The sequence below is a fragment of the Megalopta genalis genome, chromosome 2, assembly GCF_051020955.1.
Source record: "Megalopta genalis isolate 19385.01 chromosome 2, iyMegGena1_principal, whole genome shotgun sequence".
In the NCBI taxonomy this organism is placed as follows: Eukaryota; Metazoa; Arthropoda; class Insecta; order Hymenoptera; family Halictidae; genus Megalopta; species Megalopta genalis.
The window spans coordinates 9,367,837-9,395,192 of record NC_135014.1 but is presented as its reverse complement, the minus strand read 5'-3'; the positions used below and the strand labels follow the sequence as shown (position 1 = coordinate 9,395,192).

At 50.2% G+C, this 27,356-nt stretch overlaps 4 protein-coding genes and 1 long non-coding RNA gene across 7 annotated transcripts; 3 read left to right on the top strand and 2 right to left on the bottom strand.

The window, feature by feature from the left end:
* On the top strand, positions 1–1,031 carry LOC143258759 (uncharacterized). The gene is made up of 3 exons (XR_013032564.1): positions 1–237; positions 315–395; positions 528–1,031. It is a non-coding gene; the product is annotated as an uncharacterized LOC143258759 (long non-coding RNA).
* A 1,633-nt stretch (positions 1,032–2,664) lies between these two features.
* Positions 2,665–10,888, top strand: LOC117226587 (alanine--glyoxylate aminotransferase 2-like). 2 transcript variants are annotated; one of them, XM_033481085.2, is made up of 9 exons: positions 2,665–2,821; positions 6,560–6,641; positions 6,721–6,839; positions 7,005–7,239; positions 8,043–8,136; positions 8,319–8,527; positions 8,694–8,919; positions 9,194–9,592; positions 10,509–10,888. In XM_033481085.2, exons 1-9 carry the CDS (start codon positions 2,791–2,793, stop codon positions 10,614–10,616), a joined length of 1,503 nt encoding a protein of 500 aa, XP_033336976.1. In that variant the 5' UTR covers positions 2,665–2,790; the 3' UTR covers positions 10,617–10,888. The 2 variants fall into 2 exon arrangements, with proteins under 2 accessions (XP_033336976.1, XP_033336978.1); XM_033481087.2 differs by lacking the exon at positions 2,665–2,821 and adding an exon at positions 5,124–5,264.
* Positions 4,422–20,219, bottom strand: LOC117226590 (uncharacterized). The gene is made up of 8 exons (XM_076518241.1): positions 19,084–20,219; positions 18,935–19,016; positions 18,619–18,877; positions 18,322–18,562; positions 9,776–9,894; positions 9,293–9,661; positions 6,991–7,208; positions 4,422–6,890 (listed from the first exon to the last, which is right to left on the bottom strand). Exons 1-4 carry the CDS (start codon positions 19,407–19,409, stop codon positions 18,327–18,329), a joined length of 903 nt encoding a protein of 300 aa, XP_076374356.1. The 5' UTR covers positions 19,410–20,219; the 3' UTR covers positions 4,422–6,890; positions 6,991–7,208; positions 9,293–9,661; positions 9,776–9,894; positions 18,322–18,326.
* Positions 12,219–18,299, top strand: Vgn (vitellogenin). Of its 2 annotated transcripts, XM_033481084.2 has the most exons (6): positions 12,219–12,325; positions 12,606–14,218; positions 14,287–15,328; positions 15,417–17,033; positions 17,106–17,533; positions 17,609–18,299. In XM_033481084.2, the coding sequence occupies exons 1-6, from the start codon at positions 12,295–12,297 to the stop codon at positions 18,167–18,169; spliced, it is 5,292 nt and encodes a 1,763-aa protein (XP_033336975.2). In that variant the 5' UTR covers positions 12,219–12,294; the 3' UTR covers positions 18,170–18,299. The 2 variants fall into 2 exon arrangements, with proteins under 2 accessions (XP_033336975.2, XP_033336974.2); XM_033481083.2 differs by lacking the exon at positions 12,219–12,325 and having other exon boundaries at positions 12,557–14,218.
* LOC117226588 (aminopeptidase A) lies at positions 20,219–27,356 on the bottom strand. Its single transcript, XM_033481089.2, has 17 exons — positions 27,162–27,356; positions 26,851–27,104; positions 26,652–26,796; positions 26,326–26,596; positions 25,996–26,264; positions 25,802–25,936; positions 25,419–25,702; positions 25,275–25,363; positions 25,053–25,180; positions 24,742–24,945; positions 24,605–24,684; positions 23,975–24,114; positions 23,771–23,909; positions 22,911–23,024; positions 21,307–21,523; positions 21,093–21,248; positions 20,219–20,411 (listed from the first exon to the last, which is right to left on the bottom strand). The coding sequence occupies exons 1-17, from the start codon at positions 27,351–27,353 to the stop codon at positions 20,280–20,282; spliced, it is 2,949 nt and encodes a 982-aa protein (XP_033336980.2). The 5' UTR covers positions 27,354–27,356; the 3' UTR covers positions 20,219–20,279.

Genomic DNA, 27,356 nt, shown 5'->3' with positions numbered 1-27,356 from the left:
CAATTGTAATAATTGATAACAAGCATTTTTCAAGTTATGTATACGGGCAAGTCTTCGGTCGATAATGGAGCATGTGGGATAATAAAATAGATAAATTAATATCAATTACTACTTTTTATCTCACAGTAAACACAACAATGATTTCATTCGGAAAGTATACGTTCTTGTTACCAATTCTCTTTTGCATTTGCACAGCGAACAATGTTGATTGTTATACTCCAGTTGTTTTATGGCATGGTATGGATAAGATTATTTTATTTTCATATAATTTAAGTTTTACGGTGTTAATGTCTATTACGTGGTTATATTTTCAGGTGAAAGCGAAAATACCGTTCACCGAAACGCACAGTTCGTCTATGACGTACCGAAAGAAAAACCAGCCCCTCTGTTACCAGGTAATATCTTTTTGGAAAAGGTTCTCATACTATAGATTACATTAAGAATGCATATAAAAGCATATTCGATATCAAAATTTTCGCCTCGACCGGAATTAATAAAATTTGTAAATAAATGTTTTTCTGTAACAGGCACAGATATTTTGTTGATAAACGAAAAGAGTTCCGAAACACAATAAGAAGCGCCAAATATTATTTAACGAATCTCTCGCGCCCACTACCAAAATGTGGGCGGAAGAACTACGGTTAAGGAACTACGGTAGGACTGCAACACAGAAATTTCGTTTCAGCGACATAGCTTTTAGTTCGGCTGTTTTATCGCTGCGTGGTAATAATCTTACCGTGCCCGCGACAAAGTTCTGTTTTTAAAAACTGAACCGGCCATTATGATCGAGTTTTTTATATGACACGGCTGCATATTATGGCTTGCAATATTTTAAGTGCAAAAGCATGAATTTTCAAGCACCGATTGTCGTGGTATTTTATTATTGTTGGCTCTAACTTGCAGACTAAATCGTCGCCAAAAAAGAAGATAACTGGTTTGAAATTCGGTAAAAAATATTCGCAACGCCAAGAATATCTTCGATAAAATGATCGACAGATATATCGTACACGCGTGCAAAACGATGACAAGTGCATACGCATAGGTGTCCCATAGATTTCTCTAAAATGCAATTCATCGTCGCATCGGATGATACTTGCAACCCGATTGTTCCCGTCGTAAAACAAACGTTGTTTGCACTAAACAATAGTTACGCGGATGCCTGCGTGTACGCAACGGTCAACAGAAACCGGCCGCAAATCATGGTATCATCGTTGAGATTACAAGCGTCGCGATAGCGTGTGTATCACGTGTGTATCGCTATCGTTCACGTGCGGCACGTGTCGATCAACATGTTTTCCCGTGCTGTGCTGCCTTGTTCAGGAATTTTCAACACCTATCCGCGTCGAAAACGCGGGCTCGACGAACAATCATCCCGGCCGATAAAACGAAATCTATTAAGAAAACAGCGGCGCGCGACTTGCAGCGTTTTCCGCAGCAGTGGCATAACGATTAAGCGACGAGCTTATCGCGTTATCTCCGTCTTCTCGTGTTTGCACGAATTTCATTTCTGACGCATCCCTGTTATCTGCGTTTCACGTAAAAATAATCGAAACTCGAAAGTACGCTTCGATGCGCCGCGATAAACCGCTCTCGATCGGATTTTCGCAAGGATTTCGGTCATTCTAGTTTCCGCTCCGCGGTCGAATCCGTTCGACCGCCTGCATCGCCCCGACGATATATTCATTCTCCGACTTCCGGCTTCGTTTTCCCGACCGCGATCCACGAAATCGTCCGCGCGGAAGAGCGCCGCGACGCGACGATCGCAACAAAGATTGAACTATCCTAGGCCCCGCGCGCGACGGCGACGTTTCGCCGCGATAAGGCCGCTAAACGAAATCCGCCGCAGATAGTAATGTTAATGGAAAACTACCGAGAGTATATCGCGAGTGCAAAATAGAGCCGCTTCCGATCGTGCGGTGAAGAATCCGCGCCAATCGGCTGAGCGATCCTGCGATCCCGCAAAAACGCGACGCTGGTTCCTCCGAGCTGGTCCCGAACCAGCGCGGCGAGAGCAAAGCAGCTGCGGCGATCGTTCACTGGAATAATCCGCGCTAATTCGCCGCCGATAATTTATCAATGACGACGATAACCGGGAAAGAGGTCGTGGAACTTTCCGCGAGGAACACTCGCTGGAAAAGTGTTCGCCGTTTCGACGGGGGCAGAGGGAGAGATGCGCCCTATTGCTAGCAGATTCCGTAATTCGAACTTGACGGTTCCAGCTATCTTCGGCGCAAAGGATCTCAGAATTTGCTTTTGCTTCGCACTATCGAATCCGAAGATTCGCAACGATAGCGGAGGATCGAGCGCTGCGCGCTATCTGGAAGCGGAGAGTCGGTGATTTTTAAGTTCGGCGAGTTTGCGAATTCGAAAGGCGCGAAGGAATTACAGGCTGCGCGCAGCCGAGCTGCTGCATCAGCCGTTTAGGCGAAACTGCATCGGATCGCGATAAATCAACGTAGGCGCGGACGAGGAAGAAGCGTTCCCGAGGACGACGGTCTTGTATCCGTGCATCGACTATCGACTCGGGGAAAAACGTGCACCCGTCGCGGTGCACCCGCCGTTTGTCAGTCACTGTGCCAATGTCAGGCGATTATTATACACGAGGTCGCCCTCCTTTGCATGAAACTATCAATAGACGTGCGAGTTTCAGTGACTCTCACGCTCACGGCGACAGTGTCGGCCGGAGCAGCCCGCGCGGATCGCGTATCGTCCGCTGCGCATCGTTAGATCCTCGTAGATCGTCGGTGGAACGTGTTCAATTGCATTTCCGATGTTCCTCTTCCGCTGAGAATGACCGATCGTCCGACCACAGGCTCCCAAGGTACTGCGCCGACAGTCGAGACTGCTCGCGCTGAGACAGTCGAAAACAATTCGATATCGGATCGGATCGGATAGATCTCCGCGAGGCGCGTGCAGAAACGAATCGGACAGACACGCGTATATTTGTTAACGATAGCATGTGCATGCGTGTGTCGGATTTATCGACGCTGGGCGCTCGCGATCGCGCACGAGACGAGCGGAATCCGCTCGGATCTGCAAGTGTGAACGGCCGAAAGCATCTCCGCTCGCGCCGTCGTATCCTGTTTACACGAAAGCTATCGTCGGAAAAATCCATATCTGCGAGGAGAAACAACGGTTTTCGCCGATTTTCTATTCTGGGTCGTGCGATACCGCTATCGCCGCGGATTTTCGTACCGGAATAGTTTCACTCTCAACTGTTATAACTCGCTCGAGATTAAGCGGCTGTTTGTCAATCTCGCGAGGCTAATCGGGTTCGAGATTGCGACTGGAATCTCTCTCTCTCTCTCTCTCCCTCTGTCTCCTCTCTCTATCTCTTTCTTCGAAGATAGAATCTTTGTTTTGCAGACGAAACTTTTGCGATTCGTGTTTGCCGACCGGAGAGGGTACAATAAATTCTGCCTAATTGCTTTTCGAATTGCGCCCAAAAATGGTCGTTTTTGGAAAGAGGGATGCCATCGTCCGAGCCTTACGGACTTTCATTTTTATGGCTGTGACGAACGGTACCTATACAAAAAGAGCCGTAAGGCTCGAACAATCGTATCTCCTCTGCCTGGATTGCCCGTTTTCTTGTAGAATATGAGCTGGCAAAATCGGCGATTTCCCTAATAAATACACGAGTCCGCGGTCAGAATTCTCTGGACGATCCGCCGTAATGGATTGATGAACGCGATGGTCGCAGTCATCTGCGTACAAGGTCGTTTCTACTCGCCAGGGTCACTCTCTGATCGCTCTATTTTTGATTCCTGGCCTTGGCACAGGTCGCTTCGCGTCGCAGACTTTTTCCTGCTCGATATTTTCCTCGTCTTCCCGTCCGTTTTCCTCGTCGTCCGTTTTCCTCCACGTCGAGACAAGGCAAAGTCGCGCGATTACAATGTCGTCATTCATGTTATTAAGCATTCTTCCGCTACCGTTTTGCATCCGCGATCCACGGTTGCGACACTCGTTGCATTATTTGCGCTCGCGACAGCGACGCGACATTTGATCCAAGCAACACGATCCCAGAGATCGGCGGAGACTTAGCGCGCAATCAATGGCCTTTATGCAGTCGACGTGCAAATGATTGTTTAAAACAGCGGCTTCGCAACCGTTTACAGTTTACAGGATACGACTGTAGTCCCGAGAATCTTCTTCGACATTCTGTTTAATGCTAGCTTTATGAAATACGTCGCTTCGACGAGTTCAAAGCTGATCGATCACGACGATCGATCACGACGATCGAAGTTTCTAAGGATAATCGGAGGCAAGTATCGCTTTCCTGTTCCGGAGGACTAAGGAGAATTTATAATTTTCTTAAACAATGTTCCGGTAGAATTTGGAGACTATATAATAAAGGATACGTGCAACGTTATTGCTAAACGAATCGTTCGGATTGAAGCAACAAGAAATAAATATGTGCATACTTTCCTGGGGAACTTATTTCATTGGACACACACACATATATATGAAGATAGAAGGGCTAGTTTGTTAAACAATGGACACAGAAATGATCGCGAACGTCGCAATTGATCGTAACAACGAAAGAATGAAAAGAAATCGCGCTTTTTAGCATCGTTTGAATTTTCGTTTGTGCTCGGCCAAGAAATTTATAAACGCGAGATTATCATTTTTATTTTTACCATTTCGCCCAACTTCTTTTGGAAAATTTCCCCAAATTCTTTGGGAAAACGTTTTACGCTCTGTCTAGCAAACTGGTCCTTCCGGCAATCCTAAAAAAAAAGTACATCGCATTTGGTATAATTTCGAAAGGGTTACACCGTTTTAAACCTCGACGAACCGTGACAGGTATTTTTTCGTAAAATTCGAACGCGATAGTTTGTCGCGCGAGTAAACATTTGCCCGTTAAGAGTCAACGATACGGTGACTAGAAAACACGTGCGAGAGAAGCCGATTTTGTTTGCCGACGCGCTCGTGGAACGGGGTCAGCTCTGAAATCCGAAAAAATCGGATCCTTCGGGCAGGGGAGGTGATCGATCGGTCAATAATCGATCTCTTGGCTGATTACAACCTCGATGACGCTTGTTCGATGTCCGGTTATCGCAAAGAGCGGGGGTGGAAGGGGAGGGGCAAGGAACGTCTAATATCTCATTAGGGCGAAGAGGACAGTGCGCGCGCAGACTCCCCCGCTTTTCTTCCCGACAATCGGCAAGCTCTATATATGACGTCACCGGAGTAGGTCGCGGCACTCAGCTGACGACTGCATTCAGAAGTCGAGGAACCGTGACTTACGATTACTACGAGTTCAGGTACGATCTCGCTGACTCTGCTCTTCCTTCCGACTTCCCGCTTCTCGCTTCCTGCTTCCTTCTTCCGGCTTCCAGAACACCCTTGCTCGCGATTTCCAAATCGTTTCTCTATCTCGCACCGATTTCTATCGCCGAATCCTTCGGCAGCTTCCGGTCGAACTTCACCGATCCTTCGTCTTCTCGAATTTCAATATCTAATCGGTTAAAAGGGAATCGCGAGGATCGACGACTTTGGACAGATCTTATCGCGATCTTATTTTCCGACTTGTTCTCTTCTTTGACCCGCTTTTCGTTCGCTCGATAGTGCTGCGATTTTCGAGGACGAAAACATCGAGATTTTCTACGATCAGTTTCGGATACCTTGACTCGTTCTATTCTCGAAATCGTTCGGAATTCGGTGAAACTATAGACGAATGGAGAGATATCGTTCCCTATGGGACAAGTAACTTTCCGAAGGCCGATAAGTGCGCGTGATTCGTCCCCATGCCTCGAGATAAATCGCGTTCATAGGAAAATATGTACGTATATCGGTCTCGAACAGATACCGTGTCTCGTTAGAACCGTACCGCCGATTGCTTAGGCTGTTCGATCGATTCCTGTTCGCGTCTCGATCGTTCCAATTCAACAAGAACGCGTAATTGTTCCGCGATCGTCGCGAATACGATAGCGATTCTACCGGTCGCCGATAGACAGTGCATCGATGAAACGGTTTTGCAACCGATGTTGCTGCAAATAGCCGGCGCCAATCGTATCTGTTTGCGAGAACGATAAAGTAAAGTTAATTATAACCGAACTCCGATCTTTCGACAGTGTCGATTTCGCCCGCAGACCGATTCGTTGCGAAACCGCGGATCAACGTTGCGAAACCCGATCGAAAATTCGCTCGACGTCGACGCGAAAACCACGGCCCGATCGTGGCGCGAGTTGAAATGTTTGTTAAATCGAAACGGTAGACTTTAGCGATAAAGAAACTACAAATCTAAAAGTAATCCGTATCCCCATAGTTTGCCGTGTTAGCGAAGTCCTTTACACAATTTTCGCATCGTGTTTCGACACTTTGACTGACGCGCCGGCGACCTAAAAAGTTACATACAATTATCGTGACGAGTTTAATTCGATTAAAATTGTAAAGTTAAGTTGCATGACATCTCGATTGCATCTACTTTCACAAATATTCTTACATTTCGTGGTCCCTAATGAGAATTTCTTAGACGCGATCGATCAGCGTAGAAATGAATTTCCAAAAATCTGGGCAAACAATTGGTCTAATCTAAATAAAATTTTTCGTTGTTCAGTGATAGAATCATCCGGCATGGCGGAGTCGTTGGAACAGATGCCAAAGTCGGAGACGATCAGGCTGCGGGAACGGCACATCGGGTAAATGGACGTTGTTATCGTCGTTAAACATCGTTCCTGCGACAACAAGCTCGAATGACGGTCCACGATCTGTTCACAGGCAAGCTTGCAAACTGTTCTACAAGTCGAATCCGCTGAAGATTGTGCGAGCAGAGGGCCAATACATGTACGACGAAAGGGGGAACCGCTACCTGGACTGCATCAACAATGTTGCACACGGTAGGAACAACAGTGGTTGCATAAACTGCGCGGAGGATGGATCGACGTTATCTAGAAAATCGTTTAAAAATTAGTGGCTCCTTACGCAGCTGCGTTCATACATATAGTATTAATGACGATTAATAATTTGGCCATTCGAAAGGATTGATACCGATTAATTTGCAGTGGGTCACTGTCATCCAACGGTGGTGCGAGCCGGCCAGGAGCAAATGGCCCTCGTCTCCACGAACAATCGTTTCCTCCACGACGATCTGGTGATTTGCGCTCGCCGATTGACCTCGCTGCTTCCGGAGCCGCTGTCAGTTTGCTTCCTGGTGAACTCTGGCAGCGAGGCGAACGACCTCGCCCTCCGACTGGCGCAGACGCATACTGGGAACAAAGACATCATCGCTCTTGATCAGTAAGTCTACAGAATGTTCGATCATCGCACGCGCCAGCGCTGGGAAACGATCAGCAGCGTTTACAATCTGGAATAGAATAGAATAGAATAGAATAGAATAGAGCATCCATATAGCACAGCAGCAGCAGCAGCTTTGTTTTCGAAGCTCCGGACTCCCCCGTTCACCGATCTCAGAAACGTTTCCGTTCCGTTTCCAAGCGGCGTCGCGTCCTCGACGATTAATGCAACAACGACGACGACGACCCCGAGGCACACGAAACGGCGAAATTCAGGGAACTCTGACCGGGCATCTTGCTACGCAGACGTCCCGTGCAGAGTGGCGAGGATCGCAAAGGTTTCGAATAACCGGGTTCTCGCCGAGCGAACCTTCTCCGACGCATCCGACTAATCGTGTGGGTTTTCTTTTTGCCTGTTTGCAGCCACGGATAACGAATTCGTCGTTGCTAAACCCATCGGGAACCTGGATATTGTCGTTTTAGGTGCGAAAGAAGAACGACAAGAAGCGATGGAAAATCCTAGAGGACGGACCAACCTCGAAAAGAGCTCGCTCCCTCCTTCTGAGGCACAGAAGGAAGGAAGGTAGCTTCGATTCGTTTTTAGCTGCGCCAGTCTATTGGAAACGGCCGATCGATGCCGGAGGTAATCGCTCGTAGATCGAGAGGAAGGAGAAATAACGATTTTCAGGAACGGAAGGAAGGAAGCAAGCGAGCCAACGCAGCGGAGCAAGTGCGGATTCGCGCGTTGCGTCGTTGAGATTACGGAGACGAGCGCGTCTCGTTCAACGTTGTTCTTTCTGGTTGCAGTGCTTATCACGGACATTTGACCTCGATGATCGACATATCGCCGTACAAGTTCAACAAACCGAACGGGCCCGGCAAGAAAGACTGGGTTCACGTGGTAAGGCTTTTTCATTCTCTTGAATCGAAGACGTCGGGAGCTCCGCGACAAAATCCTTTGCAACTTGAAACAACGCGTGGAAGCTAATTCCCCGAGAGAGGATTCGCAAGCGCCGAGAAATCCTCGAGCGACTGCGAGAAATCTTCCTTCCTCCGAATCAATTCCGCCTAAATTTGTTCCAGGCGCCGTGTCCGGACGTTTACCGAGGAAAGTACCGCGAGATTGACTATCCCGGCGAAGATCTCGGGGCGAAGTATGCGAACGACGTCCGGGATATTTGCCAAAACCTGGAGTCCCAGGGGAAAGGCGTTTGCGCGTACATCGCCGAGAGCTTGATGTCCGTCGGAGGACAGATCCTACCTCCGCAGAATTATTTCAGGAACGTCTACAGGTACGCTCGATATCGTCGTGGCGCAATCGTATCATTTTCTTCTATCTTCGCTATTTATATTTTTTGTGCGAAATTCCGTGGGAAATTTCACGAGGGTTTCCGTCGAAGATCTTCCGAAATTCTCGTGCGGATACGCTGGATTTGATTGGTAATTGGAATTGTACAGGCACGTTCGAGAACACGGCGGTCTCTGCATCGCGGACGAGGTTCAAGTTGGCTTCGGCAGAGTTGGAAGTCACATGTGGGCGTTCCAGATGTTCGGAGAGGACGTGGTGCCAGACATTGTCACCGTAGGCAAGCCCATGGGCAACGGCCACCCCGTGGCAGCTGTGATTACCACCCCCGCTGTCGCAACGAGTTTCAAGGACACTGGGATCGAGTACTTCAACACGGTAACTGGTCGAATTGTTCGTCTTCTTTAGGCGCGAATATCTGCAATCTCTGGAAGATGTGATTTTTCATTTATCTTCAAACCGAGGATGGTTTATAACTTTCGATCCCGCGTTTCTGCGATTGATTGGACGCGCCTGATTCGGATAAGAAAGAAACGATCGAATTCGACGAATAATTCGCGCGATAAAAATTGCACAAAGCGATCTCTTCCAAGCCTCGAGATAACGAGTTCATCAAAGTTTCTAGATTGACTCGAATGTTGTTTGCTCGCAGTACGGCGGTAACCCAGTGTCCTGTGCGATCGCGAACGCCGTGATGGAGGTGCTGGAGCGGGAGAATTTGCAGGAGAATGCTCTGAAGGTGGGCAATTACCTGATGTCCGAGCTGAGGAAGCTGGCGAAGCGGTGGACGATCATCGGGGACGTTCGAGGCGCGGGTTTGTTCGCGGGTATCGAGCTGGTCCGAGACAGGATCGCGAGGAGCCCAGCCACGGAAGAGGCTAGGTACATCGTCGCCAGGATGCGGGAGAACAAGATCCTGATCAGCAGCGACGGTCCCGACGACAACATCCTGAAGCTGAAACCGCCGATGGTCTTTTCGATCGAGAACGTGAATCACCTGCTGACCGTCCTCGAAGAGGTCCTGCAGGAAGTCGACATCGAGCTCCAACAGGTAACATCTCGCGAGATTTCCCTGCTGTTATATCATTCCCTCGTCGATGATCCAATCTCGAAAGAGTTCCTGCAGGAAGAAATTCGCGAATGAGATCGTGCAGATTTGGATCACACCGATGCAATCGGATCGAATTTACATCGAGATTGCGAATCGTGTTAGCAAAAAGAGACGCTTCTGTACCTGTTCATCTTTGATCGACCGAAGAGTAAACTCGGTACACGGTACACCGTCCGTGGAGGCCTGTGAAAGTCGGAGAACAACTGCATCTTCCACGGAGCTCCGTGCTCTTTGGCTTCCAACTGCAACAAGCAAGCGGGGGAAACAAAGTTGCATTAGTTGCATCAGTGTCGAGGACGTCGCATCAGCGACAGCTTGCCGGATATTTGCGCAACTCTTGTTGCCGCGCGGAAGCAAGAAAGTAGAGTCACTGTTTTTCTGAATGAGCAGGGGCGCGGCTGACGCTGCACCGAATCGTGATAGCAACGCGTCCGTCCTCCTGATAAGCACGTGCCGCGTCTGCATCCGGTGCGAGACGCGGGCACGTGCCGCGGAGGTGTGCGCTGCGAATTCGAACTAGCCGGAGCCGAATTTTTTGCAAATCTTCGCGCCGATCGATCGTTCGGTGCATCGGTCGAGACGGTCGGTCTCGCTTTTTCTCTCTCAAAATTGTTGAAACTATAGAAAATCACTCGTAGGAAACGAGCGAGAATTTTCTGAAATCAAGTGTACGAAATGATAAAAATTGCGGCGAAAATTCTCTCGGTGCTCGGTACTTATTTTTCGACTCCCTGTTTCTGCTAGCCGGAACGGTCCTGCAAATAAAACGACGCTTTCCTTTATTTAATCGCGGTGTCGATACGAGGAATCGGGGCGACGATTAATTAATTAATCGGCGAATGTTTTCCTGTTGCAGAAATACGAGCCGGTGACGATCATAAAAGCTACGATCTCGCAAATGGACGTGGACACGGACAGCAGTAACCGCACCGCTGGCAAACCTCTCCTCGTTCGAGCGAATTAACGGAGCGGAGATGTACGTGTACATCTACACGCGTACATGTGTTTATGCATAACCCGCGGTGGAACGTAATTTATAGTATTATTGTTTGCGAACGTGAATGATTATTGTTATATACGAGCCCGTTTGTATGTGTGTTTGCCGTAACGCGTTACGGCAAGAACACCGTGTGTACATAAAACAGCAGAAAACCGTGTAATTATTAATTAAGAACCACGAGAAGGTGACTAGTGTAGAATAATATAGTTTAATTATACATGCTATTTTTCGTTATACACCAGATTTTTGTTAATCGGCAATCTCGAGCACCGTTCCTGTAATCCTTTTCCTTCGCGATTTCGTTTGGAAGGAATCGAAAATTGTTTGTTCGACCAGCAATATTGGTTATACCAAAGTCATTGATTTTTCCGACGCAGCATAATCGAATTCGCGATTGCAGCGCGGAGATAAGAAGAAATTACTTTCAGCCATTTCTAGAACGGAAGTTGACATTTTTCTATCGCGCGAACTATGACCCGCGCGTCGAACCTAATCTCCCAGATGCTCGTTTGCGCGTACTTCTGAAGAAAGATTAACAAAAATTGCCAATAGAATTTTTAATTATTCCATCATTGTTCGGCGGAACAAATGTTAATGAAAATCTTAGACTGCGAATTTCATGCATTTATCGCACGGAACCGAGTATGTCCGATACGAAACGATATCAAAAAGATATGAGAAGCGTTTGTTTCTAATAATGTCGACATTATATTCGAGTTTCTACTATTTTTTGCAACGGTTGCTGCACATTTTTCTTTTGCGCAAAGATCCGCGGTCTACTGGCAGCAACAGGCTATTTCTGAACTAATCAAGCTTATTTAATCGCCTAGTATCAGGAGACTTGGTAAACACATAAAATGTAGAATAACAGAGATTAATTTTCAACTGTGATATAATCGTTCAATCTGGTTCGTTTTATTAGATCATTCGGAAAGTTCTGCTGTTTCCCACGTCTGCGTCGAGTCACCTTGACGACCGATTCGCAAATACATGAAGAAGAGGAATTTTCCACGTGCCGGGTAGACTGTAGCAAATCTATCTTATTTTATCTACAAGGTTCGAGATGTTTCCGTGAAAACAGGGACAGTTATATGAAAAGTGTGATAATTCGGCAGCAGATCTTCCTATGCGAAATAAAAGTTTCCTGGAACAATCGCGCACCGACGTTTCGTGCCTTCTTTAGAAATTGAAACCGGCTGAACTATGATGCTCGATTATATTTAAATTGTACCTAGTCGGTTTTCCGACAAATGCGTGCAATCCACGGTCCAACGAGAATGCAAAGGTCCGCCGCGTTCAACGGGGATGAAAAATTCGAGAGCAGCGTCGACACCTTATGGCAAACGATCGTCGATGCTTCGTCGATCGTTACCTAGTTTAGACGTGGTCCAGGCAACCGTTGATCCTATTTCTGCAAAACGATGACTGTAACTAGGCCGTGACCCCGGTTAATCATTATCCGGATAAGCATCCGCGATTTTTCAACATAATAATAAACAATAATGTTGTTGTGATCGCTCGACCAGCTCATGGCAAACCGATAACAGATTTTTCACGCTGAATCGACATGATGCAGGTAGTATAAATATAGCGACGCCGCCGAGTCTCATCCTCAGTTCCTAGTCGTCCAACGGCTTTCAACATGTGGCTACCTTGGACATTTTTGATACTTGGTAAGTGTGCCGAGTTCTCCTCTATCCACGAAACTCTCGACAATTTCTTCTTCGATTGTTCTCCCCTCGAGCTTCGACTATTTCGCTTTTCGCGACGAAATCTCTTTTAAAACAGTATGAAAGCGCAAAAGACGTTTCCTTGGGAAAGTCGAAAGGCTCGACCGCGAAATCTCCCCTTTCCTCGGCGAGAACGGCTCGTCGTGGAAACATGGTCCTCTCCTTCGCGTCGATCCTCCACCCTGCAGGATGATATTGAACGTTTCGAATGTTCGTTTCGTAGCGGGAATAGTTGGAGCCGATTACGAGCATGGCTGGAAAGTCGGCAACGAGTACACGTACGTGGTGCGGAGTCGGACGTTGACCGGTTTGGACAAGATCTCGAACCAGTACAACGGGCTCCTGACGAAGGCGTTGCTGACCGTCCAAGCGAAGGACGCCGATACCCTAGGAGCAAAGCTGTCGCATGGCCAATATGCCAACATCCACACGGATCTTCCGAACGGATGGGATTCGGAGGTCTCCGACCAGAATCTCGATCTCCGCAGCGTGCCGTGCTCCGGCAAGCCGTTCGAGATCAAGATCAAGCAAGGAGTGATCCGTGACCTAATCGTCGACAAGAGCGTGCCCACCTGGGAGGTGAACCTGGTGAAGAGCGTGGTGAGCCAGCTGCAGCTCGACACGCTCGGCGCCAACGCGATCAAGAACAGGAAGATCACCCAGGTGCCGAAGGACGACGAGCCTTACGGCTCGTACCCGGTGATGGAGGACTCCGTCAGCGGAAAGTGCGAGGTCCGCTACGACATCACGCCTCTGTCAGACTTCATGATTCGGCTGAAGCCGGAGCTGGTCCCCTTGCCTAAGCTGAAGGGCGACGGGCACCACATCGACATCATGAAGACGAAGAACTTTGGCAGGTGCGAGCAGAGGATGGGCTATCACTTCGGGCTCAGCGGCATGAACAAATGGGAGCCTGGCTCCAACGATAACGGACAGTTCCTCTCGAGATCGTCCACGAGCAGAGTGATCATCTCCGGCAGCCTGAAGAAGTTCGTGATACAGTCCTCCGTGACCACCAGCAAGATGCTCGTCAGTCCTCGCTTCTACGACGAGCAGATCGGCCTCGTTGTCAGCAAGGTGAACCTGACCTTAGCGAAGGTGAACATGATCTCGCAGCACCTGCCGTCTCCGGCCGACCCGGAGTCGACCGGCAATCTGGTCTACGTCTACGACAATCCGTTCTCCGACTCGGCAGAGCGCAGGAACAGCGACCCGAACCGCGGCAACTTGCTGACCTCGGACAGCATCGCCTCGATCAGCTCGAGCGAGGAGGCCCTGAAGGACAAGCCAAACATCCGCGGATCCAGCTCGTCCAGCTCGTCCAGCAGCTCGATCTCGAGCAGCGAGGAACACCGATTCTGGCAGCCGAAGCCGACCCTGGAGGATGCTCCTCAGAATCCTCTGCTGCCGAACTTCATCGGCGTCGGCGGCAAGTACATCGGCCAGACCGGCAACGTCGACTCGGCCAAGGCCGCCAAGGAGATCCTGGTGCAGATCGCCATCGAGCTGGAAGACGCCGGCAACATTCCCACGGAAGAGACCCTCGAAAAATTCACCATGCTGACCAGCCTGCTGCGCACCATGAGCAGAAAGAAGCTGGCCGAGATCGAGCCGAGCTTCGTCAACGATATCAAGACGAAGGAGGACACGGTGAAGCAGAACGCCTGGGCGGTGTTGAGGGACGCAATGGCCCAAGCCGGCACAGGGCCCGCCCTGCTGACCATCAAGGATTGGATCAAGAGCCACGCGCTCGTCGAAACGGAAGCCGCGGACGTGGTGACCAGGCTGCCGAAGACCGCGCGCACACCCACCGCCGAATACGTCAGGGCCTTCTTCGTAAGTAGAAGAAATCGCCGCGATTCCAGCGAGTCCGATCTAACCCGCGATCCTCTTTCCTCTTCCAGGAGCTGGCAACCTGCTCGGAGGTACTCGAGGATCAAATCCTTCGCGTGCAATCGATCTTATCGTTCGCGGAGATGGTGCGCAAGTCCCAGGTTAACAAACGCACGGTCCACAACCGGTACCCGGTGCACGCGTTCGGTCGCATGATCTCGAAGCACGATCGCACGGTGGTCAACGAGTACATCCCCTACTTGGAGAAGGAGCTGAGGAAAGCGGTCAAGGAGGACAACACCCCGTTGATCCAGACCTACATTCTGGCTCTCGGCACCATTGCTCACCCGAAGATCCTCGCCGTGTTCGAGCCATTCCTCGAGGGCAGGGAGAAGATGACTCCGTTCCAGAGGACGCTGATCGTCGCCTCTCTCGACAAGCTCACCATGATCAACCCGAAGCTGGCGCAGTCCGTTCTCTACAAGATCTACCTGAACACCATGGAAGTCCACGAGGTGCGTTGCGCCGCCGTCTACTTGCTGATGAAGACCAACCCGCCGCTGAGCATGCTGCAGAGGATGGCGGAGTTCACGAACTACGACACGAACAAGCACGTCAACTCGGCCGTCAAGTCGAGCATCCAGTCGTTGGCGCAGCAGACCAGCTGGAAAGAGTTGGCCGACAAGGCACGCGCCGTGGTCGATCTCTTGAATCCTGAGGAATACAGCTACCGGTACTCCCACGGGTTCATCTCCGAGCGCCTGAAGGAGGGCCAGAACATTATCAACATCGAGATCTTGAACTACATCGGCAGCAGCGACAACTACATCCCCGAATACATGCACTACGCCTCGTACAACAGCTACGGCGACTTCAAGACCCCGCCCACTGACGCGGCCGTCATGCTATCCAACGTGAAGGCCATCTTCAAGATCATCTTCGGGGACGAGAAGAAGCAGCAGACCGACAAAATGCCGACCGAGAAGCTCGCCGAAGAACTGAACATCATCCCCGAGGAACCCATCGACGTGGAAGGCAACCTCATGTGGGACGACAAGTTCTCCTCGGGATTCGTGCCCTTTGACAAACGCATGCTGCGCTCGATCCCCAAAAGTGAGTATACAACGCTTGATTTTTCTATGATCTGTGCGAACTAGCTCTGGAAAGTATGTCACGCTACGAAACTTGCGATGTGTTTCAGTGATCGCCCAAGGAGGACTGAACATGAAGAACGGAAAGAAACTGAACCTGATCAAGATGTCCACCTACGAAGTGACCCTGAGTTTCCCCATGGAAACCGGCCTGCCGTTCCTCTTCACGTTCAAAGTACCCATCCTGAAGCGGCTGCAAGGCACGGCTCAGCTGCACATGGGCAGCGACAAGAGCATCAGCGTGAAGGCCGACCTGCGTCCCACGTACTCGAAGAAGATCCAAGGAAGAGTCGGTTTTCTGGCTCCCTTCGAGCACAAGCACTTCATCGCCGGCGTCGACATGAACTTCCAGGCTTACTTCCCGATTAGGGTCTGCCTCGACGCGACCACCGACATGGGCCTCACGAAGCTGCAGCTGTGGCCGCTGAAGGGCGAGCACAAGGCGCGCATGATCCACTACAGCGTGATCCCGTACACTTCGCAGCACGACATCCTCAGCATGCAACCGGTGATGACCGACAAGAACACGCACCAGATCCTGCTCGGCAAGCCCCGAAGACAGACCAAGTCTCTGCCGCTGAAGGATCTCGAGCTGTTCGAGTTGCAGATGGTGGCCGACGAGGAGAACGACGAGTTCTGGAAGCCGGAAGACGACTTCGCCGACAGGCTGATTTTCACGTGGACTCAGAAGACCGACCTGTACCGTAAGGCTGACCTGTACATGAACATCGATCCGGATCTGAAGGATCCGCTGACTATCACGGCGAGCATCGCCGATCTGAACGTGATGCCTGACGTCAAGACCGAGAAGTGGTCGCCGCTCGCCAAGGCTGTAGCACCGAAGGACCCGAGCTCGAACACGACGCGCATATCCGGTTTGCTCGCGGAGGTCGTCGAGGGCATCAAGGCCGCCCAGGCCATCGTGTTCGATCTGGAGTTCCAGATCCCTGGCGAGTTCAAGAGTCAGCATTCTATGACGTTCGCCTACGCCGAGAGCAACATGGACAACAAACGCAAGTCCCAGATGTTCTTCAACACGATTCTGCCGTCGAGCAGCAGCAACTACCAGGTCTGCATCGGCGCGAACCAAGTCGTCCCGATGAACACGATGCCGTCGTACGAAATTGCGCGTGAGCTAACCGTGAAGGAGAAATTCGACACGGACATTCGCTTCGGAACGACCTGCGAGCAAGGCGAGCAGATGAATCTGAAGGGGGAGGGCGTCCAGAGTAAACAATTGCGTGAGCAATTGCTCAAGTCTCCGAAGGTGAAGAACTGCCTGGAGCAGATGAACCAAGGCAACAAGATCCTGAAGGAGTGCCAGAAAGCGGCCGCTTCCATCAAGATGCTCGACGAGTACAAATTTAGCTTGAGCATCGAATCGGAGGTGCTCAGATACTTCGTCAACAAGGTCGTGGACGCCATCGGCAACACGGAATACCTGGACACCCAGGTGGACACTGCGCACCCGGTGAATGCTGAAAAGAACGCGATCGACATGAAGATCAAGTTGTCGCAAGATCTGGATACGGCCGACTTGACCATCCACACGTCGGACTCGGACATCAAGGTGAACAAACTGGGACTGAGCATGCTGGACCTTAACCCGCAGGACTTGATGGTGGAGGACAGCAACGTCGCGGACGTGATGGACGATAATCTGGAGAGTAAGTAATTCGACGTTGGTCAAGGTTAGGCGAGGGTGAACAGGATTTTTCTTACGAGCGCGTTTCTCTTAGATTCCTGCGTCGTCGACAAGACCAGGGTCGAGACGTTCGACAGTAACAACTACCCGGTGCACCTGGGCAACTGCTGGCACGCGATCATGACCACTTACAGGAAACAGAACCCGGAGAAGAAGGACGAGAAGCTGCGCATCCCCAAGGACACCAGCGTCAGCATCCTGGCTAGGGAGACCGAGGACGGTCACAAGGAGGTCAAGATCATGCTCGGTGAACGACAACTCGAATTGAAAATGAAAGGCTCCAGACCCGAGGCGTGGTTGGACTCAAAACTGCTGGAGGTCACGCAGGACAAAGGCTTCCAGCACCAGGAAGATTACGATGTGATGTTGGAGATCGTCAGACTGGCCGACGACTCCATTGCCGTGATGGGCACCGAGCAAGAAGTTACAGTGATCTACGACGGCCAGCGCATTCTGATCAAGGTAAGTCAGAGCCCTCATCTTCGGCGTGTCCTCCGATCAAGGATCCTCTAATCTTATTCCGTGCGATCTCCGCAGGCTTCCGACGATTACCGCTACTCCGTGCGCGGTCTCTGCGGTAACTTCGACGGCGAGGAGACCAACGACTTCTGGGCCCCCAAGAACTGCGCGATAAGGAAGCCAGATATATTCGTCGCGTCGTACGCGCTTACCAAGAACGAGTGCGAAGGACCGTCCTTGGAGAACGCTAAGCTGGTTTACGACCACTGCACGCCGCACTCCGACAGCTGGCAGAGCAACGTAATCAGCGACATCGACGTCGGGCGGGAGAACACCGAGAAGTTCGGCTACCAACATAGCGGGGAAGAACCGTCTGGAAAGCAATGCATCATCCATAGGACCCAGGTGAAGGAGCACGAAGACAAGCTCTGCTTCACCATCAGACCGGTCGTAACCTGCGCGCCGGGTTGCTCCCCTGCCGAGACCAAAGACAAGATGTACCAGTACCATTGCATCGAGAGGAACGAGGCGTCGCTCAAGTTAAAGAAGAGGATCGAGAAGGGTGCCAACCCCGACCTCAGCCAGAAACCGATCAGCGCGTCATGGTCGATCAACGTGCCGCTCTCCTGCAAAGCCTGATCCAGCGTCATTTCTCAATTGATCCCGACGAGTAGTTGGTTCATCGATAGCCCCGCATAGTTTATGTAGTTTCTTTTGTATCTAGCGCCGACGTAACGCGTGTCAAATAAAATGTATAGTTTTCACGTAACTGTCATCGTTTAGAACTTTACCATAACTACGGAAGAGGCCGCGTTTGGAGAACGCAGGCGTGGATAGGACACTTGAGCCGAGCCCGACCTAACTGACAGTCCATCTTCTTGATCTTGTCGTAGAGATCCGACATCTCACGACGACCGTCGCGATCGGCTACCGCCTTCGTTCGACTTTCGCCTTCCCCAGCGTGCAACGTCGCCTGTCTACGTTGTCTGGTCTCCGCACGCAACATCTCCTCCTGCTTCTCGTACGGGAAGCCTGAAGTCCAAGGTAGAAATTAGGTCTCGATCGAAGAACGTCATCCCGGAACTTACTTCTGAAGACCGGCACCGCCCCGGTTCTTAGTTTCCGCTCGATCTCGCGGATCTCTCTCTCGCATCTTTCGTAGTAGGTGCCGCGGAAGATCGACGATCTTTTCGGATCTATGTCGCAGTCGTGACAGCAGACGGCGTCCCTGCCGGTGTAGCTCTTGTACTCGAAGCACTTCAACATCTGCTCGATGAACGTGAAGCGGGTCTTGTCGATCCTCGTGACCACGCCTGGCCGTTGCTTCGTTCGCAGCAGGTGGTGGAGCTGTCGAAAATATTCTTTTCACGATCTTCTCGAGATGGATAGACAGGGTGATGTTACCTTGAAGAGGATGAACAGGATCCACTGCATCGAGTCGAGCTCCACCGCCCGCTCACGATCCTCGATCTCCTTCCGCCTGAATCTGACGAGACACGAATTTAGATTCTCGACACCGACAAACGAGTTCCGTCGACCGATCGAAAACAGACTTCTTCATCTTCTCTACGGTCTCCTCGTTCTTCTTGGAAACGTTCTCGAGCCAGCGTCGCATCTTCGGAATATCGAGGACCGTCTTCCTGACCCAGTAACCCCGCCAGGCCGCCTGGATCCTCGTCGCCATTCGATCGTAATAATCCTGCCACATCCGATGAACACGCTCGACCAGGTATCGATCCGCGAAACTCCGGACATAATAACCACGCCAATGCTTTTGAATAATAATCGCGCTTCTCCACAGTAATCGGAGATGCTTACGGGTCAGTATACCACGGATCCATGCCTGAAACGTGACTACTCTGTTCGCGAAACTCTGCATCGATCGCGCCTAGCGTTCGAATAAAAGGCTTTAAACGGCAAAAGATGAACTTTTAAACGACATTTTTAAGCTACGGAATTTGGTATCCGTCGCTTCCAAATCACCGACAACGAATCGCTTCTCGGACAGACCTCGTTCCCGCGAACATTTTCACACGAATTTCGTTTCACCGAGGCGTAAAGGTAATTTGCTGGTAATTTGTAAACTGTTTCAGCGACAATAGGACGCGGAAACAACGTTTTTCAAGAGCACGATCCGCGTCGAAAAATCGTATTCGCAGAGACCTCGACGCGACGCGACGCGAGGAGAGTTTCGTGGATAAATTCAAACTGGCACGGCGGGAGAAGATGACGCGGTGTCATGGTCTTCAGCATAAACATCGATATCTGCGGCGTAAATTACGGTCCCGACGCTTCGTTTTGTTATTCGCAGATTTTCGCCCGTCATAGTCGAACGCGAACGATAACATCCGAGGTTATCGATTCTTCTTTTCATTGTTCCCGCGTTAACCTGTATTTTCCTGGCGGCGATAAAAAGCTCGCGTCTGATCGACTCGGCGTAGTCGTCCCTCCTCTTGATCTCCTTCTGGAGATCGATGGGATCCACGGCGAACCGCAGCACCGATACCATGGTTGATCCTCCGAGCTAGAAAGTCTGGCGACGACGTTCGGTTTGGACTCGGACGCTTCCGACATCGATTAGCGAAACAAGAACAGATCGCTCGGAGCACAGTGAAATTTTCGGAATCTCATCGATCGTAAGCCGTTGTAAGCTCGAGGAGACTTATTATTATCGTTTGGAGCGTATGGTCCAGGTAAATAAATAATTTATTTTCTCGTACAATTCGAGCAACCGTTTCGCGCTCGACGGTCAAAAGATCCGGACGTAGAACAGCAGCACGACAAGCGACACGAACACGATCATCAGGAAAATGGTGACTATAGTGGCGCCGATGTTCCTCCCCTTCTCGGCCGTCTTCATCATGTGGAAGTCCTTCCGAGACTACGGAATCGAGATACAATTGGTGTCACGCCAGGTATACATGCGATCAGATTGTTTTTCGAGGTCGCGCGGAACGAACAACGACGGGAACGAGTCGGGTAAAAATACGTCTGTTAAACGTTCTCCGATATTCTCGTAATTAACGCGAGCCGGCTATCTCCGCGACGCGACGTTTCTACATAAAATAGCGTAATCGCAACCACCCTGGGCAAATAAACAACACGGACGATTACGAACCTGAGATATTTACGAATCCGTGATATTTAACTCGGCGCGTTGTTATTCAATGTAAAGTTTGCTCTCCTCGCTTACTTTAACAAACGAGCCATAAGCTAATTACACGTTAAACTCCCCGGCAACTCGGTTCAACGCTGGAAACGCACTGCACTCCTTTGCCGTTCAAAGGGAGCCGTTTCTATCGTCTCAATCGTCGGTCTCCTCGCGAACATTTCAAACAAAATCTACTCCATGGACCAGCAACAGTTGTTCTTGATACCAAACGTGCGAACGTAGATAGAATAGAATAGTTTCGAATATAGAATATAAATAATAGAATAATTGCGCTAATAGTTCTCTCCTTTCAGGAAGATCATCGAACTTCTAATTATTAATACGAGGAAAACCGCGATGGTCGATCGTGATACGAAGGCTACGAGAGCTACGAGGGTCGATCGATCGTACCATGATCTGCAGGGACTGGGTCTTGCGCACCAGCTCGTCCAACCTCTGACCTCTGTCGATCAATTTCTGTACACCGTCCATCAACGCCTTCCGAATCTCCGAGAGCTCGTTCTCCAGCCTCGGCATGATTTCCAGCTCCTGCCGATTGTACTCCTCCTGAAACGGTACTCCGCTAAATCCTTGTCGAGCCTGTGACAAGAGTTGGTCGACGTACCAGTATCTTCTTCAGCGGTTGAGAAAGATCCGTCAGCGCGAGCTTGGCCAGGTCTTTCGAGAGATCTGCTAGGATCGGCAGTTCCCTGTACACGCTCCTCAGCTTCTCCAGGAAGAAATAGCTGCGAGACTCCAAGGTCGCTGCCGAGGACGGACACTCCGGCTTCGAAGTCAAACAGGCGTAGTGCAGCTCGCCGATTAACACGTGCACGGTGTATCTGAAAGGAATATGCTTCGTTTCAACAGCATTTTTATCAGACCGATCGGTCGGACGACACCTGCCACGGTTTTCATGTAATATTATTTTCCTACGATAATTGGGAAATGAATTTGGTGAAGATATGGACACACGAAAGATCGACCGAGATCGATTCGATAATTTCGAAAATAATCATTCAAATGCAGCAGTATAACTGATAAATAACCTGAACCGTCTACACGAGACACTTAAACGATAGTCGACCAGCCATCAGCCAAGAATTCTCTTACTTGCCCCGATCGAGGCTGATCCTGTCGTTCTCCACCGACTTCAAGCCATCGACCGTGCTCAAGGCGATGGCCCTGAACGCTGGGTCCCGTTTCGTAGGATAATCAGCGACGATCTTACATCCCGTCTTCTCCCAGGACGCGACAAGCGCGTAGTGCACCGTTTCATTGATCTTCGGCATCGCGAATAGCGGACAAGGTCGGTCTCGATCTAGATGGCCGTCTTCGGCGAACACTGGAGATGCACTCGCGTCGAGTAGCGCGGAGGAATCATTCGCCTCGCGGACTGCCTATCGGTCTGACAGTGAGCGGCAGGCGTCTGCTGTTTACCGGGGTTAGCCGTGTCGACAGTGAGTAATGAAAGAAATTTTCGATAAAGCCGACGATAAACGACCTCCCTTCCCCTGCTGCGCGCGATGCCTCGGCATTGCCAGAGCTCGGATTTTTTTCAGGATCCGCCGATTAGATAATTAATCGGTAACGAGTCTGCTAAGGTGTCTAGAATACGGCTTGTGCTATTTTAATCCTCTAATGACACCTTTCGCTCTCGCATGACGCAGTAGAATTTTCTGCGAACCGATTTCACTGATTCTTTTTAAGCGGGCGTCTTTGTAAAAGGGTGTAAAACAAAATTGAATCAAACGAGTCGAAAGTATTTCATGAAAGCGGTAGATTTTAGACAGATCCTGGTCCGACGCTTTCTAAATTGCGGTGTACACCAAGCAGAAAGAAAAATAGCGTTTAATCGATGCCATTGGCCGATAGCCATCGATCTACGATCCGTCGATTCGCAGCCAGCCAGTCGATGTTGTTTTCGATCTCCTCGATTGCGGTTTTCTTCGCGACCTCCGTCACGCCGAGATCTTTGTTGGACCGAAGGAATCGTGTCGCCTGAAAAGCGCACGATTAAGAAAATTCGATGCAACGAATTGTCGATTGAGATAACCTCGCGCAACATCTGTCTGTCCTTGAACAACGAGACGATCGCCAGAACGGTCTTCCCTAAATTGTAGCCCTCCGCGATATATTTTCCTCTGAGACTGTCCCACCGGGATCTACGGGCAATTGTTCAATCTTCAACGTGATCGTTTTATCGTTGAGTTTTCAAAGAGTTCGCACCGTATAAAATCCCAGACCATCTTGAGTCCAACGGGACCGGAAGCCATCTTGATCAAAACAGGTCCGAAGTCCTGCTTGCGGACGAGGTTCTCGTTGGTCGCCAGCTCGAGACATCTAGATTCGCAGGGGAGAAATTGTTATGTTAAATATACGATTATATATTTAACGTGTAACTCTTCCATGGCTCGCCGGCTAGTAGGGCGAAGTACATGGAAGTGCGGTACTACATTGACAAGTTATATTAAACACCGTCGAAGGTCGAAACTTTCCTCTGCCCTACGTCTATCTTTAATAAAGCCATAGGATATTCCGTTGTAAATATAACATTTTTTTACCCGCACATGGAAGCATAAAACACCATTGAGTAAACACCGCGTGTACCAAGTAAACTTCGTCGATTCAAGGTCGGCATTTACATATCACGATTTTATAATTTCTTAAAATCACGAAGGGTTAACAGCGTGATCTATTTAATCGCAAGACACCCAAAGACGTTTAAAATAGTCGTGAAAAATTGACAAAATATCGTTCAACATCATCGGCAAATACCGCTAGCAACGCGTCAACTTCGAATTCGTATCCTTTCTCTTACAGAAACGATAAACCAAAATCTAAATAGTATCTCTCATTGAAATCGCGAGTCAAGAGGTTAATGAAACAAGAGCTGAGGAGCTAAAGATTCATTTAGTACGATTTCTTTTCCATGGAGCGTTCGGTTGTTTACTGGAATTGATCTCCAGTGTGTAATCAGCCGAACGTTCCATAAATAAAAGAGACAATACCGCGGCCGTTGATAAGCGAGGGCAGGAGATAGCGGGAAGAGTAATTAGCCTGTAATTGAATGGGAGAAGTCGACGGACCTGACTTGGAGAGTTTTCTGTTGCACGCCGGCCAGCCCGACGATCAGCCGTTCCTTTTCTTGCGGGCCGGACTCGGTCGCGAGCAGCCTCGACATCTTCTCGAATATCGATTCAGCGTCGGCGGATTGCGTGGCGAGACCTGTCGCAACCATCCTGCCATAAATAATAAGAACAGGCCACTTATATTTATATTTTCTCCCTCACCGAACGAGTAGACCACGGACCGGATGTCGGCCGGCAGCGGTTCACCGTCGAGCAAGCTTCGCAGCTTTCTCTCGGCTGTCTTTAGACAGTGCTTGTGGCCCACCATGCAAGCTCCGTGCAGTATCAGCACGCCCAGTTCTCTTAAAAACGATCGCAACGTCTTTTCGATTTTCCTTGTACAAGAAAATTCCGAATTTTCTTCGGATTTTTCTTCGTTTTCGCGACCGACGTAAATCAAACGAAGATTCCCTCTTCAATTCTGTCCCCGAATTTTTATCGGCGCTATCAGTCGCATAATCTTTGCTCCGCTGATTATACCGAAGCAGGAAACAGAATGTGTGTATCTGTATGCGTTTCCATCGTACAACGGCAGCGTACATTATGCAACGCGGCCGACTAACGGCGCTGTTTTCATGTTAATTAATTTGTAGGAAGCTGATTATCGCAGAAACCATCACGGTCAACGCGTTAATACCTTCCCCGCTAATTGATCAATACATCATACACGTGGACTCACAGTTCTACGTTGTTGTATAATAATCCCGAATGCGTAATAAGCCGAAGGTTCATTTAATCAGGCTTGAAAATATCTTTCTACGTCGACGAAAATTAGCTCGGTGCTGGACCAACCTGTTCGACGGCGACCTCTCCACCCCGACCAGCCATCCCGATCGGCGATAGATTCGATCGATCAGATTCCTCGCGTACAGCTAGAAAAATCCGGCATGAACCGAGCTATCGCTAACGAATCGAAGAAATTAGGCTACCTGGAAACGATTGTGCGACTTCGTTCCGGCCAGCAACTTGTTCATTTGGCCGAACCAGTCGACAGCCACGGCCCATGGCTGATAGGAGCTCTCGTTCGAGAGATAGACGGACAGGTTCATCGCGCTGCCATAATTCAAAGCCACAGCGTCTGCCAACAGAAACGCGTCGTGCAGCAGATCGCCTCTGTCCGTGGGACTTAGCGCCTGAAATTGACAGATACTTTGTACGTATCTCGTCTAGCAGCCGTCTTAATCGTTCGAACTGTTGGTCGAAGCTAGTCTTTAAAGTTGTTCGTCGGATCGAAACGTACCCGATGATTGTCGCGCAGCAAGAAGGCGAAGACGTTCCACGCGTCCTCCGTGTAATTAACGACGTAGTACCCGACGGACCTGTGATTCAGTTTAATCCAATCCACCCTCTCCTCCAGAGTCAGTTCCACTGCAATCAGGTCAATTACCCATCGCGGCGTAAAACGGCGAACGCGATGCGCCGTCGTTGTTCCCCTCTAAATCAATTCGATCGCGATTATTACCGCAAGAGAAGTTCGCCAGAAACCAATCGAGCTTCGCGCCGTTTCTATCGCTGGTTGTGTACTTCACAGGAATGGTCCAGCTACCGTCGCTGCAACGATCGTGTAACGTTCTTGTCACCTGCTGCACAAAGTTGCGCTACGTACTCGAGAGTCTCGTGCAGCTTCTTGCTTGCCGTGAATCGCCGCTGCGACAACCTGAAGATCTTCTTCTCCTGGACCACGTTGATCACCGGAAATCCGGCGAAACCGGTCCATCGGCTCATAAAGTCGGCCATGTCGATGCCGATACGACTGCTGTTTTGCAGGATCTCGAACAGGTCCCGCGAGGCTGCGTTTTGAAATCGGTAGGTCAGCAAGTAGTCTCTGATCCCGTGGACGAACCTCGAGTTCCCAATCGCGTCCTCCAGCATCCTGATCACGGCCGCAGCCTGCGAAATTTGACCCATCTAAATCACCTTAAACTCTTTTAGATACCAGCTGAAACGACTTTCCAAACAATTCTTCAGCGGAGAATCGAAGCGACATACTTTCTGGTACGAGATCCGATCGAACATCTCGAGAATCTCTTCGGGGTCCTCCACCCTCTTCACTATAGGCCTGGCGCGCGCTTTGCCGTCGTGTTTCATGGCGACGTACTTGGTGTGCAACGGGAAGGAGTCTATCTAATGAACAAACCGATCCGTGAGTTTCCGCGCGATCATTATGGCTTACTCCGATCGACCTGGTTCCACCGGGGAAACAAGAAGTCTACGGCCATATGCTCCATGTAAGTCGCGAACCCCTCGTTCAGCCACAGATCGTTCCACCAGCTCATGGTGACCAGATTGCCGAACCACATGTGCGCCAGCTCGTGGGCCACCGTGCAGCAGACGCTTCTTGTGTTCGCGAAGGAGCTGTCGTCGTCGGTGTGCAACAATTCGGATTCCCTGAAAGTGACCAGGCCCCAATTTTCCATGGCGCCCGCGTTGAAGTCGGGAATAGCTACCAGGTCTGAACGATCGACAGTTTTAGGATCAAGAACGCTAAACGATTAGACATAGATCCGAGGTACCTAATTTCGGAAGAGGATAGTCGATGTTGAACACGGTCAGGTAGTACTCCATCGTCCTGACGGCCACGTCCAACGCAAACCTGGTTTTGTTCTTGTACATCGGCCTCGCGCAGACCTTCACCGGTATGCTATTGCCGCTCAGCGTTCTCAAGGACGACTCTAGACACTCGAAGTCGCTGACCAGGAACGCCACCAGGTACGTGGACATCGGCGGCGATGCCTCGAAGAACGTCGCTACGGCGGACTCGTCCTCCTTCATCGTCTCCGTTCTCTGCAACAATCGTGCGCCGAGCTCCAGGTTTCCGTAGGCGACGGTTCCGACTCACCGATACTGGCATGTTCGACAACGCGTGGTACAGCTTCTCGGTGTGAAGAGTGCGGATCAGGAACGTGGCCTTGAACCGCGGCTCGTCGAAGCAGGGAAAAGCGGTTCTCGCGTAGGTTGGCTCGAACTGAGTGCTCGCCAAGTCTCTGCGAATAATTTGAATCAGCGTTACCTCTGGAAAGCTGGTAGATCTGGCCTACCTGGTGGATCCGCCGGGGTCGGTGTATTTGCTCAGATAGAACCCGGTCAATTTTCTCTTTAGACTGCCCGTGAAATTTATCTTTAGATAGTACTGGCCGGATAGAGCGACGTCGAGCGTCCTGATGACCAGCATTTCGCGTTGATCTATCACTGTCACCGACTTCAGGGGCACCTCTACTCGCGACGCTCGAGAGTACAACTTCGTCGAAAGTATGGTCAGGTTGCTCGAGTGTAGCACGATGGAGCTTCGAGCCTGCGGAGATCAATGTCCGGAATAGGAAGCGTAGGATCTTAAGAAAAGCGATCTAACGTTAGATATCTCCATGTCGATGCGAATGGATCCGTGGAAATCGTGGTTCTGGAAATCGGGCGCGATCGCGATCACATAATCGCTGGGCACCACGTCGTCCGGCAGCCGTTTGTCAACGGGCAAATCATTCTCGTGGTGGCCCACTGATCGCGCGATCATCGTAATTAAGACGAGCAGCCGGCCGCTCATCATCTT

Coding starts and splice junctions, on each gene's coding strand:
- LOC117226587 (XM_033481085.2), top strand. CDS start 2,791: ATGACCGATCGTCCGACCACAGGCTCCCAAG. Junction 6,642..6,720: donor CTGCGGGAACGGCACATCGG/GTAAATGGACGT, acceptor ATCTGTTCACAG/GCAAGCTTGCAAACTGTTCT. Junction 9,593..10,508: donor TCGACATCGAGCTCCAACAG/GTAACATCTCGC, acceptor TTCCTGTTGCAG/AAATACGAGCCGGTGACGAT.
- LOC117226590 (XM_076518241.1), bottom strand. CDS start 19,409: ATGCAGAGTTTCGCGAACAGAGTAGTCACGTTTCAGGCATGGATCCGT. Junction 18,878..18,934: donor TCCTGTTCATCCTCTTCAAG/GTAACATCACCC, acceptor TATTTTCGACAG/CTCCACCACCTGCTGCGAAC. Junction 18,563..18,618: donor GGCGGTGCCGGTCTTCAGAA/GTAAGTTCCGGG, acceptor CTTGGACTTCAG/GCTTCCCGTACGAGAAGCAG.
- LOC117226588 (XM_033481089.2), bottom strand. CDS start 27,353: ATGATGAGCGGCCGGCTGCTCGTCTTAATTACGATGATCGCGCGATCA. Junction 26,797..26,850: donor GACCCCGGCGGATCCACCAG/GTAGGCCAGATC, acceptor AATTATTCGCAG/AGACTTGGCGAGCACTCAGT. Junction 23,910..23,974: donor GTCCGTGGTCTACTCGTTCG/GTGAGGGAGAAA, acceptor TGGTTGCGACAG/GTCTCGCCACGCAATCCGCC.
- Vgn (XM_033481083.2), top strand. CDS start 12,572: ATGATATTGAACGTTTCGAATGTTCGTTTCGTAGCGGGAATAGTTGGA. Junction 14,219..14,286: donor AATACGTCAGGGCCTTCTTC/GTAAGTAGAAGA, acceptor TTCCTCTTCCAG/GAGCTGGCAACCTGCTCGGA. Junction 15,329..15,416: donor GCTGCGCTCGATCCCCAAAA/GTGAGTATACAA, acceptor GATGTGTTTCAG/TGATCGCCCAAGGAGGACTG.